At 48.3% G+C, this 21,396-nt stretch overlaps 1 protein-coding gene across 1 annotated transcript in view; it reads right to left on the bottom strand.

The window, feature by feature from the left end:
• The window catches only part of A2ML1 (alpha-2-macroglobulin like 1), a 64,525-nt gene that overhangs the window by 16,208 nt on the left and 26,921 nt on the right, over window positions 1–21,396 (bottom strand). Inside the window, exons 8-22 of the mRNA XM_050943143.1 lie at window positions 20,433–20,547; window positions 19,837–19,946; window positions 19,142–19,309; window positions 18,455–18,685; window positions 17,743–17,806; window positions 17,164–17,309; window positions 15,803–15,952; window positions 15,014–15,130; window positions 12,828–12,966; window positions 7,856–7,979; window positions 2,567–2,792; window positions 2,296–2,422; window positions 1,862–1,983; window positions 1,201–1,255; window positions 105–188 (exon numbers count right to left, since the gene is read on the bottom strand). Coding sequence (XP_050799100.1) covers window positions 105–188; window positions 1,201–1,255; window positions 1,862–1,983; window positions 2,296–2,422; window positions 2,567–2,792; window positions 7,856–7,979; window positions 12,828–12,966; window positions 15,014–15,130; window positions 15,803–15,952; window positions 17,164–17,309; window positions 17,743–17,806; window positions 18,455–18,685; window positions 19,142–19,309; window positions 19,837–19,946; window positions 20,433–20,547 — 1,978 coding nt within the window. The remainder of the gene's footprint in view (window positions 1–104; window positions 189–1,200; window positions 1,256–1,861; window positions 1,984–2,295; window positions 2,423–2,566; window positions 2,793–7,855; window positions 7,980–12,827; window positions 12,967–15,013; window positions 15,131–15,802; window positions 15,953–17,163; window positions 17,310–17,742; window positions 17,807–18,454; window positions 18,686–19,141; window positions 19,310–19,836; window positions 19,947–20,432; window positions 20,548–21,396) is intronic.

Raw genomic sequence — 21,396 nt, 5'->3', positions numbered from 1 at the left:
GTTCTCATTTTGGGCTTTCCCAGGGCCATACTCAGAGACATAAGGTCTGGATCAGAGTCACCTCAGAACCCCCTGCCCACGACGCCCAGGGCTGAATTCCTTACCCACGACAGAGATGGTGGCTCTGGCTGAACCTTCAACCACATCCGGGGGCAGCTCCAGGGACACAGAATCCTGCGCTGGAGTTACTGAGACACAGGAAGAGAAGCAGAAAAAATGGCCTCCAGAATCCCCAGAAAACTCTCTTACTACAGCCAGCTGTGCTCCCGCATCTCACATACCCCTCCACAGAACTTCCAGCCAGCCCCACAGACCCTGTCTCTGCTCTCCTCCCTGCTCCATCCACTCACCTAGCCCAGAGTCCTCTCTTCCTCCACTTTATTTCCCCCACTGTGGGTGCAAGAGTCTTTTCCCCTGCAGCTCCCACTGTCCAGAGCAACCTCCCTGATTCTTCCTGCCTCAGTTACTCCATCGCAGTTCAAACCTCAGAGGCAAATACATGTTTAGCCTATTTATCTGAACCTCTAGATCTCTCTTAACTCTGCGAATGGCCTCATCATAAACCATGGAGAACATGGAGATGGGAACCGAACTCTGAAATCCCCTCCAGCCTGGGGCCAATGCAGGACTGTTCTCTGGATCAGTCCAGAGCTGTATCTATGCTATGTCTAGTCACCCCAGGGAAGGAGCTTTCACTCTTGTATGCTAGCAGCAAGGACATCTATATTATAGGCTCAATCCTGTTGTCCTTATTTAGAGGGAGCTCCCATTGCCTTTCAAATTGGAATCAACTTGTATAGCTTGGCCAAGATGACAAGGCAGCAGACATGATTGTGGTCTATGAAAACCCAGAAGTTGGTTAGCAAGGGTCCTTAGAAGGCGTAAGTCAGGTGAAAGGGGAAAATTTGAGTCTGGATATGAGGAAGCATTTCTTTGCAGTGAGATAGTGGAAACGTGCCTCCCCAAGGGAAGGGGTGACAACCCCATTACTTCAATCATTTAAAGCTAGGACTGGACAAAATCCTGAAGAACAAGGAACAATCCTGCACTGGGCCCTACACAGACAAGATGTGATCTTACCTGCCCCTTCAGATAAAACACAAAGGCTGCTCCTTAGCCAACTTTCCCAGGGCAACAGAGTCCCCCCTACACACCTGCATCTGCTTATGCCCCTTTTTCCCACCTGAGCAGCCCACCTACCTCCTTTAGGGCAAAGCAGGGAACTGTGAGCCTTCTCCACAAGAATTCCCTCTGGCTATTGGGGAGGAGACAGCAACATTGGGGACCAGAGAGGAGGTGGAGAGAGGAGAGACAGAGGGTTACAAATAGGTTATGAACCACAGGTGTTTTCATGGCAGGCTTGTGTGAGAATCCGTCTTTTTCAGACATCTGTCTGATTTCTTGCTCCATGCAACTCAAAGACTTCAGAGCTCCTGACAAGGCTGATTCCCAGGCTAGGGGCCACTGCAGTGGGGCCTATGTGAAGGGATCATTTGGCTGCAGCCGTTATCCCAGCATCTCAGACAGGGCATACAGGAGGCAGGATCAGTGGGCACAAGGCAAGCCCTGATGCCAGGGCATGAGGGGGATGAGGGTGCCCGCAGAAGGGAGCACAAGGGGATCGAGGGTTGGGATAAAGTAGAGGAAACCTCCTTCAGAAGCATGTCCTTTGATCCTTACTGGAAGGACCCAGTTAGACCCTGGCTCAGGCCAGGAGATGCCAGTTAGTTCTCCTAAATAAGAGGGGGCAATTTCAGACCCCAAACTTCACCCCACTGAATATGGAGGCTGAGCAAAACCTGATTTCAGATGTCCTCCCCTTTAGCTATGAGGAAAGAGCTAAGTCCAGTCCCAAACTGACCTGGACTAGAAGGGGTTTGATCAGTGTATCTGTCCATCCTCTCTCCGGTACAAATGGTACCTCCCCTCCACAGAGATCTCTGGTGGCCAGGGCCTCTGTGCTAAGGGTGATGTTCACTGACCCTGAAAACAAGAAATGACAGATTGTCCAGCAGCCATTCCCTGTGGAAAACACCCTCCATTACTGCTATAGATGTCACCTACCAGAGACAATGAATGGAACCAGTGTCCTAGAGATGAATAGCTCTTTGGCCCATTCCTGATCCTGCCAGTGCCCCTGACCTGAGGCTAGGTGGCAATTGGTGCCCTAAAGCTAAAAGGCTACATACTCCATTCTTCTTATTCAGTGCAATCTGCACTGCAATCCACTAATTGGCACAATTGCCCCCTCCCTGGCTGTTTCTCCCTCACCACCCCCACCCCCATTCTCCTCACCTAGTTGTTTAGCTGTGACTTTCCAATGAAATGTCTTGGCTTCATTGGCGCACAGGCAGCTGATGTAGATGCAGCCCTCACATGGCTCCAACTGGAAGTTTGGGGACTTAGCCAGGGTCACGTTGATCTAAGGGACAGCAGTGGTGCAAACAGTCCAGGAGATGATGAGGAACACGCTATCCCCACCTGCTCCCAGGGTGAGTCAGGGACTAATGTGACTGCTCACCCACCCTGACCCCTCACTCCTTACAGAGCCACCAGCAGGAGTCACCTTGATGCACTGCAGCAGGTAGTTGTAGACAGTGGCTTTCAGGGTGAAAGTCTCTCCCCGGATCACAGAGTACGGCAATGTGGGCTCTACAAAGAAGGGCTTGAAGGCCAGGAGGCTGGTGGTTGGGGCGAGTCCAAAGCCCACCCCTGATGTGCAGAACATCCCAGCTTTCCACTCAGTGATGGTGTCAGGCACTGTGACTGGGACATCCCTGTTTCCAGTGGGACTGAGAGGAAAAACCATGCAGAGACAAAAACCTTTACTAGAAGGCACCAGGCGGTCATGTCTCAAGAAGGCGCACAGCCCTTATTCCCAAAGCACCCAATCCAATGACTGCAATCAGAACAACATGAACTATGGGGCCTTTGAAATCTGGATCCAAACCCACATCCCAGTTTTGTGGCTTGGGCCCATCTCTGTTCTGCACTCATACCACAGACAGAATTTTCAAAGACTCACTGTTCAGTTGTGTTAGACTCATCAGTAAACAATCCTATCCTGCAAAATGCTAAATACCCTCAACTTCCATTGAAGTCAACTTGGAGACAATTGTAGATGACCTTTGAATCTCTAAGTTCCCCACTGAGTCTTGTAGAGCTCAGAGCTGGAACTTTCACCGTTAAAATGTCTGACTGGAATAATTCTGGCCCCTGATTATTATGAGTCAGACTGTCTTTAGTTAGGGCAAGGGTACCCTGCCTCAGGTGCTCACACCAACAGAACAAGATTTTTCCACTAGACAGAGAGATTTTGTTAATAATGATGCCTGGCACTTTCCACAGATAGCATTCACCACCTGTGGATCTAAAAGCCTTTTACAAACATAGGTGAATATTATTACTCCTATTTCACAGATGAGGAAACCAAGGAACAGAGAGGTGAAGTGACTTGCCGAAGGGCAGGGAGAGTTAGTGGAAGAGCCAAGCAATAGAATCAAAGTCTCATGACTCCCACTCCTGTGTGCGAGGAAGACAGTTAAAATGTGAGGGCATGTTAGGAGCCTGTCCTGTCCTGTAGAGTCTATGTAGGGTTGCTGGGTATCCAGCTTTTGACCCGAACGCCCGGTCGAAAAGGGGCCCTGGAGACTCTGGTCAGCACTGCTGACTGGGCTGTTAAAAGTCCAGTCGGTGGCGCAGCGGGGCTAAGGCAGGCTCCCTGCCTGCCCTGGCTCCACATGGCTCCCAGAAGTGGCTGGCAGGTCCAGCTCCTAGGCGGCTTGCTGCTCAGACACTCAACCCTCCAGCCAAACCGCTACCTCTGGCTTCTACCCTAAGCCGGGCCACTACTTCTGGCTGCGATGAATGAAGGGCAGGCGCTGCCGCCAAGAGGAACTCAGAGTGAGGCGCCCAGTGCTGCACAGTGCCCCTTGCAGCCGGTCCAAACCGGCAGTGAGGATCCCACGGAGATCCAGCACCACAGCAGGGCCACCTGGGGGGGGTGGGGGGCAAGTGAGGCAATTTGCCCCAGGCTCTGGGCTCCACAGGGGCCCCCAAGAGAACGGCTGAGGCTCCTGCCCCAGCCCGACCTCGCGTCTGCACCTCTCCCAGAGCCTCAGCGCAGCTAGGAGCTTCCCTCGACAGCGGGGCAGCGTGGCCCCTGAGCTCCTCCACCCTGCTCAGAGCCGCGTGATAAGGGGGCAGGGCTGCAAGCTCCAGCAGGGCCTGAGCTCCGTCCACTCAGCCTGGCGCTCACAGCCCCGCCCCCTTACCACGCGGTTCTGAGCAGGGCGGAGCTCAGGGCCCCGCCAGAGCCACGCTGCACCGCTGTCGAGGGAAGCTCCTAGCTGCGCTGAGGCTCCGGGTGAGGGGGGAGCTGAGGGTAAGGGGCCAGGGCCAGGAGGGTTGGCTAAGAGGCAGGAAGTCCTGGGGACAGTCAGGGCACAGAAAGGGGGCAGAAGTTGGGGGACAGGGAACGGTGGGGTTGGATTGTGGACGTTCTGGGGGTCTGTCAGGACTCAGCGGGGGGGTGGATAGGGGTCGGGGCAGTCAGGGGACAGAGGTGGGGTACCAGGGGGTGGTTGGGCATGGGGTCTCTTGAGGACAGTGAGGGGACAAGGAGCAGGATGGGTTGGGGATTCTGTGGGGGGTGGGCAATCGGGGGGGCAGGAAGTGGGTGAGGGTCAGATAGGGGGCAGGGCTAGGCTGTTTGGGAGGCACAGCCTTCCTTACCCTAAAGCTCATTCAGCAGTTTGAGGCTTGCAGAAGAGCCAGGCTGTTAGCTTTTCCATTAGGGCTACCATCCCTTTCGCTTCTTAATGCCAAATTATAGTCTATATTTAATTTCAGTGCCACAGGGAGATTCATGTCAGGGGAGAGTAGCTTCATTTAAAATTAGCCACTGGGGGAAGGATCACATAAGAAAAGCAATATCCTTCCCAACCCTACCAAAGGAGACCCCCACCCTGCATTCCCTGAGGCTTCAGGGGGGTTAATTCAGTGGTTCTCAAACTTTTGTACTGGTGACCCCTTTCACATAGCAAACCTCTGAGTGTGACCCCCCCCCAATAAATTAAAAACATTTTTTATATATTTAACACTATTATAAATGCTGGAGGCAAAGCGGGGTTTGAGGTAGAGGCTGACAGCTTGTGACCCCCAGTAATAACCTTGTGACTCCCTGAGGGATCCTGACCCCCAGTTTGAGACCCCCGGGTTAATCTAATTTTAGCACCCTGCGTCCATTCACATGCATGTGCTATTTTGAGCATTTCAGTGTTCACAACATAGGCTCATCACAGATTCTGGAACAAGCTGAAATGCTCAGTTCGTGGAGTATGTACATAAGCTATACTAAAGACAAACCCACAGTAACCGTCTCCAGTTTGTGAGGGACCCCATGGAGCCAGTCTCTAGGAAACAGAGAAATTCATGGAGGTTAAGTTCATTAATGGCTATTAGCCAGGATGGGTAAGGAATGGTGTCCCTAGCCTCTGTTTGTCAGAGGGTGGAGATGGATGGCAGGAGAGAGATCACTTGATCATTACCTGCTAGGTTTACCCCTCTGGGGCACTTGGCATTGGCCATTGTCGCTAGACAGGATACGGGGCTGGATGGACCTTTGGTTTGACTCAGTATGGCAGTTCTTATGTTCTAACCTAAATGAACCCAAAGTTACGGAGACAGATATGACTCAAGGAAGCCAGCGAAGTACCAGAAACCTGGAAAAATCTCTGACTGGATGGGCTCAGGTGTTTGGTCACAAGCTGAGGTGGTTCAAAAGTTTTGGATTTTTTTAAGCAGAATTTTTTAATTGTTTCTTTAAACAATCAAACACAGCAAGCAGCCAATATTTGGCCACACACTTCTCAAACCATATTCAGGTTTTGACAGACTAATTTCAGCTTTTCAATTAAAAAAACCACAACAAATTTTGAAGAAAAGCAGACATTGTCCATGTTTTTTTTCTGCTTTTTAACCCCCACCTAGTTTTCAATCCAGAAAAAATTTTGACAGAAAATATTTGTCCAACCCTTTTAATGAGCTTTAGTGCCTTTTAGCACTAGCTGATGCTGAGAACCAGTGATACCTTGTAAAGAAGTTTTCTCAAAACTGGGTTTGTGCTCAGATGCAGGTTTATTTTTCCCAGGGCCGCCCATAGGAGGGAGCAAGTGGGGCAATTTGCGCCAGGCCCCGCAGGGGCCCCCACGAGAATACAGTATTGTACAGTATTGCAATTTTTTTTTATGGAGGGGGCCCCCAAAATTGCTTTACCCCAGGCCCCCTGAATCCTCTGGGTGGCCCTGCACCACAGGCCACAGTGACACCACCCATGCGCAGCACCAGGCATAGGGTGGGGAGGCAAAGCGCTTGTGCCCCCCCTAGCTGGAGATTTACCAGCCTGAGCCTTCCTGCACTGGAGGCTGGCGCCAGACTCCCCTCAGGCCCTGCACAGGGATTCCCTGCTCTGACTGAGCCTCTTTGTGCAGCCAGCTGGAGCTCAGCCAGCACTGGGGCAGCGCTCCAGCATTTGGGTCAGCAGACTGCAAGTCAGGACATAGAGTTGGTGCTACCCCATTGGGTGCTAACCAGAGCCACTTGAGGTAAGCACCGCCCGGCCAGAGCCCACACTCCCTGTCCCAGCCCTGAGCCCCCTTCCACACCCAAACTCTCTCCCAGAGCCTGCACTCCCTCCTGCACCCCAACCCCCTGCCCCAGCCCTGAGCCCCTCCCCCCATACTCCAAACCCCTCGAATCCAGCCCTGAGCCCCCTCCTTCACTCCAAACCCCTCATCCCCAACCCAACCCCAGAGCCCGCACCTCCAGCCATAGCCCTCACCCCCTCCTACACCTCAACCCCCCACCCCCAGCCTAGTGAGAGTGAGTGAGGGTGGGGGAGAGCAAGCCATGGATGGAGGGGGAATGGAGTGAGCGGGGAATAGGACCTCGGAGAAGGGGCGGGACAGGAAGCGGAGCTAAGGTGTTTGGTTTTGTGCTGTTAGAAAGTTGGCAACTCTAAGTCCATGCCAAGTTTACAACACATAGTAGCAGTGATTCTGTAGTGAATGAGTGTTGCTGAGTTAGTCAAGAGATGACATCACAGTGACTATTAAGACAATAACCTTATGCTTCATCACAGAAGAGAAAATAACCTGCCAATAGATAACTAGATTTATGTCTCCAACAGTAGGAAATGTTTTCTTTGACCCTAGAGAATCATTTTTTGCCAGAGATGTGTATGATGAGAATGTTATGTGGAGTAAGCACATAACAGGGATGTTTGCTATGAGGACAATGGGTAGACAAGATGGATTTACAGGCAGCTGCCCCAGAGCAGGCAAGATGAGCAGAACCTGGGCCCTATTTCTCAATGATCTGAACAGAGCCCAGTCTGATACAAAGGAAAACAACAAAAGAAGAATTGTAGGAGATAGAGAGAGAATAGCTCTGTTAGTTACCCTGTCCTTCTGCAGGGGCTAGTGCAGGACAGTTCCTAGAGGGCTAAAACAGGCTGCTCTCAGTAGCGGGATAGTATAATATCATACCCAAACAAACACCATAATGATATAACAGGTTTGTTTCTCTGCATTCACACATCACCAGCCTCCAGTCAATGGATTCAAGTTCTAATGATCATAGACATCTAACAAAATAAAACTGACTGAAATTTCAGCCACCAAACCTTACTACCATCAGCCTGACAGTTAAAGAACCCATAATATATTCATCTAAACATTTCCTTAGGTGTGCGACTCAGCACTTTCCCCCACTTTTGTAGAACACTAAAATCTGACTGGATCTTTGGCCATCCAGATCATGCTAAGACGACCAAATCTGGCACTGCTCTACTTACCCAACTGAAAACAAATCCCATATCCATGTTTCTGGGAAATACTTGCGAACTTTCTCCTCAACTGGAGGTGTAGGTGGAGAAATGGTGGTCCTATGTCCTGTTGTTGTGAGACTCCCAAGGAAAGCTGGAGGTTACAAAAGAGAGGTTACTTACTCTGTGTAGTAACTATAATGAGGAGTCTTGTGGCACCTTAAAGACTAATAAATTTATTAGAGCATAAGATTTCATGAGCTATGACCCACTTCTTCAGCTGTATGGAGTGAAAATTACAGTGGGCAGGCATAAATATACAGCACAAGAAAAGATAGGTGTTGCCCTACCAAGTGGGGGATCAATGATTCAATCAGGGTGGATGTGTCCCATTCCCGACTGTTGATAAGAAGATGTGAATGTCAACGGAATAAAAATTACTTTTCATAGTGCTAACAATGCCAATTCCATCAGGGTGGATGGCCCATACTCAACAGTTGATGGGAGATTACTTCTTGTAGTGACCCAGCCTTTCCCAGTCTTTATTCAGGCCTAATTTGATGGTGTCAAGTTTGCAAATGAATTCCAGTTCTGCAGTTTCTTGTTGAAATCTGTTTTTGAAGAGGTTTTTTGTTGAAGAATGGCCACATTTAAATCTGAAATTGAGTGTCCAGGGAGGTTAAAATGCTCTCCCACTAGTTTTTGATTGTTATAATTCTTGACATCTGCTTTGTGTCCATTTATTCTTTTGCATAGAGACTGTCTAGTTTGGCCAATGTACATGGCAGAGGGGCATTGCTGGCAAATGATGGCATATATCACATTAGTGGATGTGCAAGTGAACGAGCCCCTTATGGTGTGGCTGATGTGGTTAGGTTCTGTGGAGGGTGACACATGAGTAGATATGTGGACAGAGTTGGCAACGGGGTTTGTTGCTGGGGATGGTTCCTGGGTTCTTATTTCTGCTGTGTGGTGTGTGGTTGCTGGTTCTTCAAGATGTGTGTCCCTATGGGAACTCAACTTCAGGGTGTGCGTACATCTCATGTTCCTTCGACTGGAGATTTTCATTAGCAGTGTTTGTTCAGCCTGTGATTGTGCCCTTCACTCCCTTGTGCCTCACACCAAGACTACATAGAGTTCCGCAGGCGAACCATCCTCAGTTCCTTCTCTATCAAAAAGTCTCAAAGAGGAAACTCCAAAGAAGAGGGGCAGAAAGGCAGGTATTTGAGCACCCAAGGGATACACATCTCAAAGAACTACATTTACTGCACAGGGTGAGTCATCTCTCCTCTTTCTTTGAGTAGTGCCCCAATTGGTGCTCCCCTTCAGGTGACTCCTGATCAATATCCCCACAGGGAGAAGGGAGCCATGGAATGGAGTCCAGAACTGAAAAGAGAACTGCTTTTCCATCTGCTGCATTGGATCTAGAGACAAGTAATTTTAACTTATTCTTTCTCTATTTTAGCCTCAGATCCCACCTCATTTTCACTGGTGATCACTATGCTAGATGTCCAATTTCTACTCACCCTTTTGGTGAAAACGGAAACAAAAAAGGCATTTAGCACTTCCACCATTTCCACATTTTCTGTTATTATTTTCCCCCCTTGTTGAGTAACGGGCCTACCCTGTCCTTGATCTTTCTCTTGTTTCTAATGTATTTGTAGAGTGTTTTCTTGTTACCCTTTATGTCTCTGGCTAGTTTAATCTCATTTTACATGCTTGTGTTGCTTTTTTATATTCATCCTTCATAATTTGATGTAGTTTCCACTTTTTGTGGGACTCTTTTTTGAGCTTCAGATCATTGAAGATCTCCTGGTTAAGCCAGGTCTCTTGCCATACTTTCTATCTATCCCACGCAGTTGGATAGTTTACTCTTGTGCTCTTAAGAATGTCTCTTTGAAAAACTGCCAACTCTCTCAAACTGTTTTCCCCTTAGACTTGCTTCCCATGAGATCTTACCTACCAACTCCCTGAGTTTCTTAAGTCTGCCCTTTCAAAATCCATTCTCTAGTCTGCTGTTTTCCCTCCTACCATTCCTTAGAATCATGAACTCTACCATTTCCTGATGACTTTTACCTCAGCTGCCTTCCACTTTCAAATTCTCAACCAGTTCCTCCCTACTTCTCAGAATCAAATCTAGAACAGCCTCTTCCCTAGTTGCTTTCTCCACCTCTGAAATAAAAAATTCTCTCTAATACATTCCAAGAGCTTGTTGAATAATCTATGCCCTGCTATATTGTTTTCTCAACAGATATCTTGGTAGTTGAAGTCCCCACCACCACCAGGCCCTGGGCTTTGGATGATTTTGTTAATTGTTTTAAAAAAGCTTCATCCACATCTTCTTCCTGGTTAGATGGTCTATAGATGACTCCTATTATGACATCACCCTTATTTTTTACACTTTTAACCCTTACCCAGAGACTTTCAACAAGATTGTCTCTTATCAGAGACAAGCCACTCCTATGGTGGCTTGAAACTGTTCCCTTTGGTCTGAGGGAAACTGCTGAAGTAAAGAAGTTAATTTTGTATAGTTCATGTTATTATATTTCACGATGAGTGCCTGGTAATTCACAATATAGAATTGTAGGGTTGCAGATACATAGGAATTTCTTCTTAAAAGGTCCAAAGCACTTCTGGTCTTTGTCAAATGGGGCTGACTTATTATGATGTTGTTTATCCCACTCACTTACTGCGTCCACCCCAGAGAATTAGGAGGGCAGTGGGAGAATAGGAATTCAGAGGCCTTATTGTGCACATCATATTTTTTATTATCCCTTTGCATGTTGGTGGTATGGTCACTTGAGTATGCCAAATCATTTTTGTAGGATTGAGAAGAACTTCATTGACAGGGCTGTGAACTCTGGTTGGAGTTGCTGAACAAAGAATGTTGAGCAACTTGTGCTGCAGTTCTTTGACCTCCTCAAGAGGTATCTGTAGGGAGCCTGACACCCTTTTTATGAAGTTCTGGAATTGCCAAAAATCATCAGCCACTGACGGAGGAAGAGACATTACCACCTCATCAAGTGAAGAAGATGAGATGGTAGTTTAGGGGGTAGCCTCTTTGTTTGTCCTCACCTTGCGTTCCTCAAATGTCTCCTTCTGTTGAGATATGTTCTGGGGAAGGGAAGATGGTATCTCCCTATCATCCAGTGGGTGGGGCTCAGGGTCCTGGAGAATTGTTGGCAGTAAGCACCCCAGGGATCCCAATATGGCCACAGAGACCCATACAGGAGAGGGAGTGGAATCCAAGGTTGTTCCCAACAGCCACGATGTCTTCCCCGAAATTCCTCTCTCTGTCTCTCTTCAGGTATCAGAGAAGGGGTTCTTGTGTGGATAAGTAGGAGAGCCCTGGACTGATATTGAAGATACTGCAGGGAGGTCCCCATCATCCTCTTTTTTATCCAGTGGAGAAGTTCCCATTGAAAAGAGTGGTGAGTCGGATGGTATTGATGGTGGATGTGGGTCCAGAGACCACATGAGTCTCAGTACCGAGAGGTGTTCATTGCCCGGAAGCAGTGGAGACTCCGGTTCATCTGCCAGAGATAAGTCCTTTGAGTACCTAAATTCTTGCGGTACTGAATGGTGTGGGTGTACCAATGCAGCACTCTGACTGTCTCTAGCTACAGACAGTATCAAGGATTTTGTACACTCCGAGGTGGGCACTGACAAAGACTGAGGCTTAGCTTTGTGAGGCACCGATGAACCAGTCAGGGTAAAGCTATGTCTGATGGTACCATTCTTCTTTGTATGGAATTCCTGTCTTATCCAGATGGTACCAAAGCTCTCTTGGAGCCATGTTTGCTCTCAGACAAGCTATAGGGTTTCCTGGCCCTGCGAGTACAGGAGGAACTCTTCGCTTCTGCAGTACTGGATTGCAACATCAAACTTCTGATGTGGTCAAGCTACTGGGAGAGTGAGGTCTTTTGGAAGCAGACTCCTTAGAAAGGGAGTCAGAGCTCATTTTCCTGGGACTTCTAGAGGTCTCTAGAGATTTTCTCTTCCTGGGAGAGTGTTGCGCCAATGCTGAAGATGTGCTAGATCTGCCTGGAGAATGTTGTACAGTAGGGTTCTCCTGATCGGGCGCTGAAGTGGGGCAGAGGGAACACTCCATCCTCCATCATAAGAAGCTGCAACTTGATTTCCTGTTTTTTTTTCTTACCCTGGATTTGAGGGCTAAACAGACGTTATACTTCTGTGGTATGTGCGACTCTTCAAGGCAGCAGATGCCCTTTGAGAGTCCATCACAAACTGGGATGGCCTCCCAGCAAGTGAGGCAGCATTTAAACCCTCATAAACCAGGCATGCCCTACTGAGGAAGGCAAGCCTCCATAAGAGAGGGGAGAGGAGAAACAATCCTCAAAATAATAAAATAAATTAAACTTGCTAACTGATAAACTAGATTAAACTAAAAACTAGGTACAACATCTAGCCAAGGCATGCACCGAGCAGACACACTAAAGCTCCATCTCAAGCCGAGGTGGTTGAGAAGGACCTGAGGGCAGTTTGCCTGCCCAGCACTATATAGCTTCAGGGCAGGGCATGAGGTAATGAAAGGTGCATGCACAGGTCAAACGGACCCAGTTATCAACATTTCTGATTGAAGGTGAGTGGGGCACACACATAGCTGAAGTGGAGCAGCCATAGGGACATTACTTGAAGAAGACGAGTCAATTACTTATAGGAACCTCAGAACCATATTCAGAGTAGCTGAGTCTCCCATTTGGCTCAGAGACACAAAGTGTGAATGTCAGCTAATCAGATGACAGACATGTCTTAAACAACAGCCAATTCACTGACATTTCAGAAGGATGTACCCCTCAGTCACAGACGGTCCAGAAAGCAAGTTCAGGGCAAAGCAACATTTTGTCTCTCTGTTCTCCTCTATCACTTGCAATCACAGCATGGACTGCTTACCTTGAACTCTGTGCTGGTTTCAGCTACAAGACTGAGCCCTCTAGTGAGAAGTAAGAGGAGGCAGAAAGGATAGCAACAATGTGCTCACTTGTGAGAAATGTAGGTCTGGTTAGCATGGGGACTGTGCTCTCCAACTCAGTCACCGTCATTGTTGTCATAGCCACAGTAGTTGTGCACTCTCTCGGCTTCTTGATATGGGTGTTGGATATGATTTTCAAGCCCATTTCCTGAAGAAAAAAAGAAAGAACATGTGCTGAAAGTTCAGATATCAGAAGCCCATCCTTCCCTTTCCTCTGTCATCAGCCCTTTGTCCCCCAGGCTGCTCATTTCCCTTATAAAGCAAGGACCCAGTTCTCCCTCTACTATATGATATGAGTCTCTCACTTTGATTCAAGTGGGAATTACTCATAACCCACAGCAGTGAGACAATGGAGCCCCTTGAGTTGATTTATCAGGCCTGACTCAACCAGTGCAAGTTTATTCTCCTTCAAAGTCTATAGGGTCTATGGGGAAACAGCAGTGTTCCTGTTGGACATCTTTCCAATATACATCTCTTGTAAGTGGGTTTCTCATTGTATAACAAGACTGTTTCCTATTGGCCACTAATGTCAGATGCCCTCAACAAACTGCCCAGTGAGGCATCGGTGCTGAATTGGCCATCTTATTGTAGGCATTCTAACCCACTAACCCATAGAGAATGAAGAACTAAAGTAAAACTGACCGATAATGTTTGGAGCCCTGAACCATCCCATCAATGATATATGAATGTGCAATAACCAGGGCCAGCTCTAGGTTTTTTGTTGCCCCAAGCAAAAAAAATTTTTGGCTGCCCCCTGTCCCAGCCCTAGGCTCCCCCCCACATCCCTCTGCTGCCCCAGACCTGGGCTCTCCCCCCCCCACACACACACACCCTGCCGCCCCAGCGCTGGGCTTCCCCCTTCCCCCCCCCCACCAGTGCCCGCCCCCCACCCCCTGCCATCCAAGCCCTGGGCTCCCCCATTCCCCCCCACCAGTGTCCCCCCCACACACCTCCTGTTGTCCCAGCCCTGGGCTCTCCCTCCCTCCCCACACCTGCACCCTCCCTCCCCCACACCTGCAGCCCTGGGTCACTGGTAACTCGCTCCCAGGGCAGGTCATTCAGCAGGAATTTTGGATGTGCACAGAACACAGACAGGATTGGTTCCCATATGGTTACAGAGCTGCAGTAAAGTGGAACAATTTTCTGCTTGTGTGATTGGAGGATATCTGGATGCATATTATAAGACTGTCCTCCATAAATGAGGAAAAGTTGAGGTGCCTTTATTACTCTTTTGTTCCACTCTTTCTTTGTATGGGGAATTTGCCAATGCAGTATCACTGTCTTCCTTTTAAACAAACAAACAAACAAAAAGGCAATGACTGTTGAAAATAGCAATTCCAGTCCTAATAACCACTGGGAAGCATTTCCTGCTCAATTTTATCCTACTTTTTCTACAGCAAGGGGGAATCACGGGACAAGGACCAGCAGCGCTTAGATAGGGGGTGGGGTCCTGGGGGGCAGTTAGGGGCAGGGTCCCGGGAGGGGGCAATCAGAGGACAAGGAGCAGCAGCGCTTAGGGGGTGGGATCCTGGGGGGCAGTTAGGGGCAGGGGTCCCGGGAGGGGGCAATCAGAGGACAAGGAGCAGCAACGCTTAGATAGGGGGTGGGGTCCTGGGGGGCAGTTAGGGGCAGGGGTCCCGGAAGGGGGTGATCAGGGGACAGGGAGCGGGGGGGAGGGTTGGGGTTTCTGTGGGGGGCAGTTGGAGGGAGTGGATGGTGGCAGGGTGGAGCTGCCCTCCCTCCCTGTGGAGTGTCCTGTTTTTTGAATGTTAAAATATGATCTCCCTGCCATTCACAGCTCTTAAAGCAGGCTGCCACATGAGGTCCCTCTCCTTCCTTTCCAATTGGCAGTGGCCAAGGGAATGCTGGGAAATGTAGTTCTTTCCCTGCTCCAGAGCTGGGTCTATAGGCGGGGAGCTAATCAAGGAACTACAGCTCCCAGACCCCCTGTTGGTTCTCAGCTCTCATGCTGGATCCCTGCTGCCTCTGCAAATGGGCTGCCCCAAGCAGGTGCTTGCTTTGCTGGTGTCTGGAGCCGCCCCTGGCAATAGCTAAATTTCCTATTGGCACTAATATCAGGTGCCTCATCCAGCCAATAAATGGAATATCAATGATTACTAGAGCTGTTTCCTAATAACCTATAATTTCAGAGGCCTGCTCCACCTAGCCAGTGAGGAAGAATCAAAGTTCATTACTCTGAACACCATAAACACGTCAGGCTGGTGAGGTTCTTGAGACCAGCATAAGAAGTCATCTTCAGACACTTGGTAAGGGTATCCACCACGAAAAATATGGGGGAACAGCCCATAGATCTGGGGAAAGCAAAAAAAGAGAAAAAAATACCAGTCAGTGGAAAGATGAACCGACATACACCTTTTCTAACACACCAAAGATCTGTCTGAATGGTTGTTCCATGCTATCATGTATGGAAAACTTAGACCCAACATATGAGATAGACTCTCCAAACAGGCTCTCAGTCACTCTTCTCCATTTCTCCTATTTTATTCTTGGTGAGGCAAAATGGTCTGGTGTACTGAGCATGAGGCTGGGACACAGGAACTAACCCTGGATTTACCACTGTGCACTGTGTGCAGACCAATGAATTATGAAGTTTGTTTACCAAAGAATGCTGCTACATGGCTTATGATCATGTAATCACCAAAAGCTTTGGTGGCGCATTAAGATCGACAACTGAATATCCAGCCAAACCACCTTAAGGACTAAGCAAAAAATGGATCCCAGTGGCACTCTGTCTGTCCCTTTGGGATTGATGATGACTCTGCGACCTTGAGAAAGTCACTTCCCCTGCCTATGTCTCACATTCCCCATCTGCACAGCAGGGATAATGCTACTATCTCCCTTCATGGAGCACTCTGAGCGCCTTGGAAGGACAGCACTGTATAGATGCAATGTAGTTTTCTTATTTTCTCTCTCTGTCTCTCACTGTTCCTTTCACAGAGAGAGATAGACATAGAGTAATTTACCATGGAGTTGCTCAGTTCTTTCTCTGGCCTCATCAGTAGGACACTCTGATCCACGGCTCGAACAGCGCAGAGGGATCTGGGAGCTGCCTGCAGCTGGAGACTGACCTCAGATCCAGGGAGGGCCTCATCCTCTGAGAACTCTATTGTCACCTTAAAGGGCACAAGGGGAAAAAACATGAGAGGAGAAAGGCAGAGAGAGAATCCCTTCTGCTGATCCACCTGCAAGGTGGCTAGAGCAGAGAGGAGCCCCACATAGTCCAGGTGAAGGTAGTCCCCTGGGATTCCCCTCATGCATCAGGAGAGAATGAAGCGGCTATGGACTCTGAAGGGATGGACAATTGAGGAGTAAGGACAATTGGGGAGTAGGGAAAACATGCAACTAATGATATTAGAGGCACCTAAACAGCGGAACAGAGAGCACAGCCTTCTGAGGGCACATCACTTCAGTGCTCTTCTCTCCACACCAGCTCGTCTCTGAATACCAGGTCAAATTCAAAGGACTCAGACCTCCTCTTCAAACCCTGCATGGGACTGGCCTAGGTTTCCTAAAGCTGTGGCTCTCAACCTTTCCAGACCACTGTACCTCTTTCAGGAATCTGATTTGTCTTGAGTACTGCTAAGTTTCAAAACTACTTGCTTACAAAATCAGACATAAAAATTCAGAAGTGTCACAGCACACTATTACTGAAAAAATGCTCACTTTCTCATTTTATTATATAATTATAAATTAAATCAATTGGAATATAGATATTGTACTTACATTTCAGCGTATACTACATAGAGCAGTATAAACACGTCATTGTCTGTATGAAATTTTAGTGTGTGCTGACTTTGCCAGTGCTTTTCATGTAGCCTGTGCTCAAACTAGGCAAATATCTAGATGAGTTAATGTACTTCCTGCAAGACCTCTGCATGCCCCCAGGGGGTACATGTACCCCTGGTTGAGAACCACTGACCTAAAACACTTGCTCACCTGCCTGATCATAGCTCCCCATGACAGCTCCTGTGGAATAATGGAGCTGTCAATCCTCAGGAATGAGATTGGTGTGTGCAGTACACAGGGCTCTCTCAGCTTGTGGTTGAGGAACTTGATTCCAAAAGACATTAGAATGGTCACACATCTCAGACCTTTCTGAGCAGAGGGTAAAACCCTCTTCTTCAGCTCTCCTTCCCCTAAGTGCCTCACCAAAAACCACATATTGAAATATAGGTCCCTACATTCCCAGTGAATCATTTCCCCAGCCACTCAGTTACACCCAGCCACCCACATTTATCTACTCCTCACACCCTCATAACCTTGTTGCATTCCTTCCCCAGACGCACACACCCACGAACCCAGGGCTCTCAGCCATGAGTCCTACCTCATTTTCGAAGCACATGGAGACCCTGAAGGGGGCGCTATCAGCTATGATTCCTCCAGTGGGGAAGATGACATAAACTACAATGGTAGGAGCTGGGGCGTAGTTGGAGGTGAAGACCAAAGGGATGAAGAAAGTGCCCGTCATCACTGGATTGGGGGGTGAGGAGAAGGAGAGAAAGAGAGAGGAAAAGAAGGGTATGTTTCCACTACCAAATATACCAAGATCTTCCCCTTTTGCCATCACTCTTCCTCTGCCATTTTGCTCCCTTTCTCCCTGCCTTTGTTGCATGGAATTGGGTCTCTCAGAAGCAAGGAGATTTCCAGAGAAGCTCATGAAACAATCAGTGTCCCCATGAACTCCTCAAGCTCTGACCTGCCATTATAGATCAGCCAGAGGATCTCCCTGTCTCTAACCATCACCTGAGGGGGCTGAAAGCTTCAGTCCGTCAGATGTTAGCAGATGTCAGCCTTGCAAGGAGTGAGATTCCCAAAGTTACGCAACATGGCTTACATCATGGAGCGGAGCTTGTGGCGACGCAGCACAGAATGATCACTGTGTAGAAGAAGTGCCTGCACTTACTCTTTGATGACCCAACCAAGAAAGTCTTCTGACCTGAAAGGACAATCCCCACTTTCCCAATGACCTAAGGGAGAAGAGAGAAAGAGGCATGAGAGAAGGGCTAGGAAATGCCAGAAATATGGTCAATAGCTTGACAGCATTACGCAGACCAGGCTCTCCATGGATGGCTACTTAGGGAGAATGGGACATAGAGCCCTTCATTCTCCATGGCACCAGCTACAATTAAGCCACTGGGCAGGGGGGAGTAGATGGCTCAGAGGGATAAAGAGACTAGGATATGAAAACTTTTTCCTGTCAGGCACCAGTTCTGATCTAGTCCAGGGTCACTAGTGAGTGAAAGTCCTGCCCATTTGACAGCTGACCAATGGACTTTATTATTGAAATTATTTCAGTGACTCTGTTCCTTATGGCACAGTTGCTACATTGAATAGAGGGAAACAATAAATAAATGGTCACTACACTGGATATCTTAGTATAGAGACCAAGGACTGGTTGGGCCATGGATGTTGAACTTCCCTCTCACCTCCCTAAAGGTGCTTTCTCAAATGCAGAGCTGAGGAACACTAGCAGGGAGGCAGAGAGCGTGTGTGTGTGGGCTCACGTGCACACACATTCTCTGTTCTGTGCAAATAGGGCTTGAGTCTTTCGAGGTTTCTGATCCAGCATCTTTAACCCACCACCATCACCCCCTTGCATTTCCCTAGTGACTCACATAATAGGAAAAATCCACACTCTTGGGACCATAACTCAGGTCTTTCTCGTAAATTCTGAAGTTCACCTGCACCCTCTCTTTTTTGCCACAGGGCACTGTTCCTGGCACACGTACGATCCTGAGAAAGCTCTTGCTGGTGGTGTACAATGGCTGTATGAAGTGGTAGGCATTCTGGTAATACACATTGACTGTCCCTGGCACATATACTGGGTCCTGAAGCAGGAATCTTCCCTGTCAGAAAATAAACAGTGAACTCTCTGGGTGAGTACATCAGATGAGAGAGATTCTGGGACTAGGGAGGTCAAGATCCTAGACATGACTTTGAGATCCTAGGCCAAATTCATCCCTGGTGTAAATCTACACTACATACTAACTTGCTCACACATATCTATGCCAGTATGAGAAGCTCATGATTGGAACAGCAGCAGGTCAGGACTGAGGGCTGCCAGCAGTTATGTGAGGAGCCCAGGGGTAGCATAACTTGGATCCACAGTTTAAGAATAATGTACATCAAAGGAGTTGTTTGGTCGGAAGCCAAGAACTGGACTATCCAGAGGTGATGCAAGTCTGAAATATGGTTCTCCATTAGAACTGCTAGGGGTGGGGTGCAGAGCAATAACCTGGTTCTGGAAAGTGGTATTAGTCCCTGACTTTCACAAATCATGAGATGGAGTCTTCCTCACTTACCTCCAAAGAGACTGAGTTACTATTCCAAGCATTTGTGTTCAGCTCAAAGGAAGCTCTTCCAGAGTCATCTGTGATGTACGTCTTGTTAAACCGCAGCCTGGTGTAGCTTAGTATAAGGTAAACTGGTGTGTTACTCACTGCTTTGCCTTGGTGATCGACAATTTTAATCTGAGAATCACGTGGAGAAGAGAGGAACACAAAGCAGTTTCATCAATGTATGGAATCTCCAACTCCATCTCACCCAACTCGCCGTCAGTATCTCCACTGGCAGAGAGAACACCCCAGTTGCCATCAGCATTACCAGCACTGCTCTTAAGAGAAATCATCTCCTTTATTGCCATATGAAGAGAAGCACGCAGACTCTTCAGAGGTTTTTCTTGGGAGCCTGGCCTATGGAATTCTATACTTTCAAATGTCTGGGGTTTCCTTGAGGTCTAACCCTGAACTCTGAATCCCCCGGATTTTTAGTCTTTGGGGTTTTTTTTAGCCATTGACATTCTTGTACAGTTACCCTGAGCCACTGATACCTCAGTTTTAATCCCACCTGAACCAAGTGTTTTGGCTGGGAATTACTCAGTCTCTGACATCCCAGAACTTGTGTTGGGGACAGAGCAAGGCAAAGAGACACAGCTGAGGAGACAGTTGGGAGCACATTATTTCTGCTGTACTCTCTGGATGGTTTAGCTAAGAGTTACCTTCCCTCTGTAGATCTCGCCAGTGTAGTAATAAGGATTAACCTCCTCAAATGTAGCTGTCCCCGCTGTCCTGGAGATGAAGAAGCTACGGGAGACATTGACCTGCACCTCTGAGTGAAAGGGACAGGAGAAGAGATGAGAGAGAGAGGGGCAGGAAACAAAGAACCATCCCATTGGGCAATTCCACTAGAGAGCAGGCCCTTTGGTGACACAAACATTTGTTAGGCTGCACACATTTTATACCCCCAGGGAGATGGTGCTCACAGGACTCTGGCTATCTGGTCTCCCCACCTAATTGCAGATGGCTGTAGGAGAGCTGTCAGTGACCCACCATGAGACTAGACCACACCACCCCTATGGACCCACAGAGCAACATACTTTATGGGCTTGAGCCCATAAGGGATAGCTCCAGTGCCTAACCACAGAGATCCCTTTGGGCTCAAAGAAGGGCCAGTCCCAGAGCCTCCTGTGTGCCTGTATCTCAATGCTCCCAATGGATTAAGAACAGGGATGACAGTCTCTGATGGTCCTGATAATACTGGTGCATGTTTATTCAAGTGCCTTTCCTATACCCTCAAAAACTCCTCTGAGGTTACCTGTGCCATCCTCTACCAATGTGACCACTGCATCTATGTTGCTGCGGTAATCGGGGGAGATCTGGTTGAAGACAGAAAGATACACGAACGTGGAGAAGCAACCCATCTTATCAGTCTGAAAACAAGAGAGAGCAAAGTGATTGGTGCTGGGACAGCACCGCACTGCAGGAGGGACAGATGTCACACAATGAGCTACCTTTGTGTCAGAACAGAACCCCTGCTCCTAGGGAGCTCAGCCTGCTCTGTGCTGCAAGGCACTTGAAAGGAGTGTCTACGCTGCAGCTGGAGAGTGCTTCCGAGCACAGGGAGACACAGGTGCTAGCTCTGCTCAAGCTAGTACGGTAACCATAGCTGCATGGCTGCAGCCACACTGCTACTTTGAGGGCACTAGATCAGCAGGACTAGCATGTGTCAATTTAGCCACGCTGTGAAGCACCCCCACCCCGAGAGGCTGTGTAGACACACTTCAAGAGTTAATGAGGTAAGTCTCACTAAAACAGCATTGTATAAACATAGCGCTGAGCCTTTGGCTTCTGTCTGCACCACCACAAAACATGACATGGTGTCAGAAGTGGGTGGATTTCAGCACCAAAGAGAGCAAGACAATGAGAAAGGTGGTCGGTTGGTGGTTTTGGAGAGGAAAGGGGTATCAATGCTGAGGTTGTCATTTTTATGGTGGAAAGGCCTCTCTGAAGAGGAGTCTACTCTGTTGCACCTGTTAAAAGGCTTCTCGGGCTTTCTGACATTCATATGTGTTAAATTAAATCTGAAATGGTTCAGTGGGAAAAATCATATAAAACAGGCAAGGTTAAAAAAGAGAATAGGCAAGGAATGAACTACCAAATAAGGGACAACTGCCAAGATTATTAACAAGAACAACAGAGGCAATGGCAGCTGCTTATGGGGCCAGGGAACAAAAACAGGTTTTAGGCATGGGGTGAAATCAATTAAAATAACATGTCTT

The sequence above is a fragment of the Gopherus flavomarginatus genome, chromosome 1, assembly GCF_025201925.1.
Source record: "Gopherus flavomarginatus isolate rGopFla2 chromosome 1, rGopFla2.mat.asm, whole genome shotgun sequence".
NCBI lineage: Eukaryota > Metazoa > Chordata > Testudines > Testudinidae > Gopherus > Gopherus flavomarginatus.
This window is presented reverse-complemented; position numbering and strand designations above follow the sequence as displayed.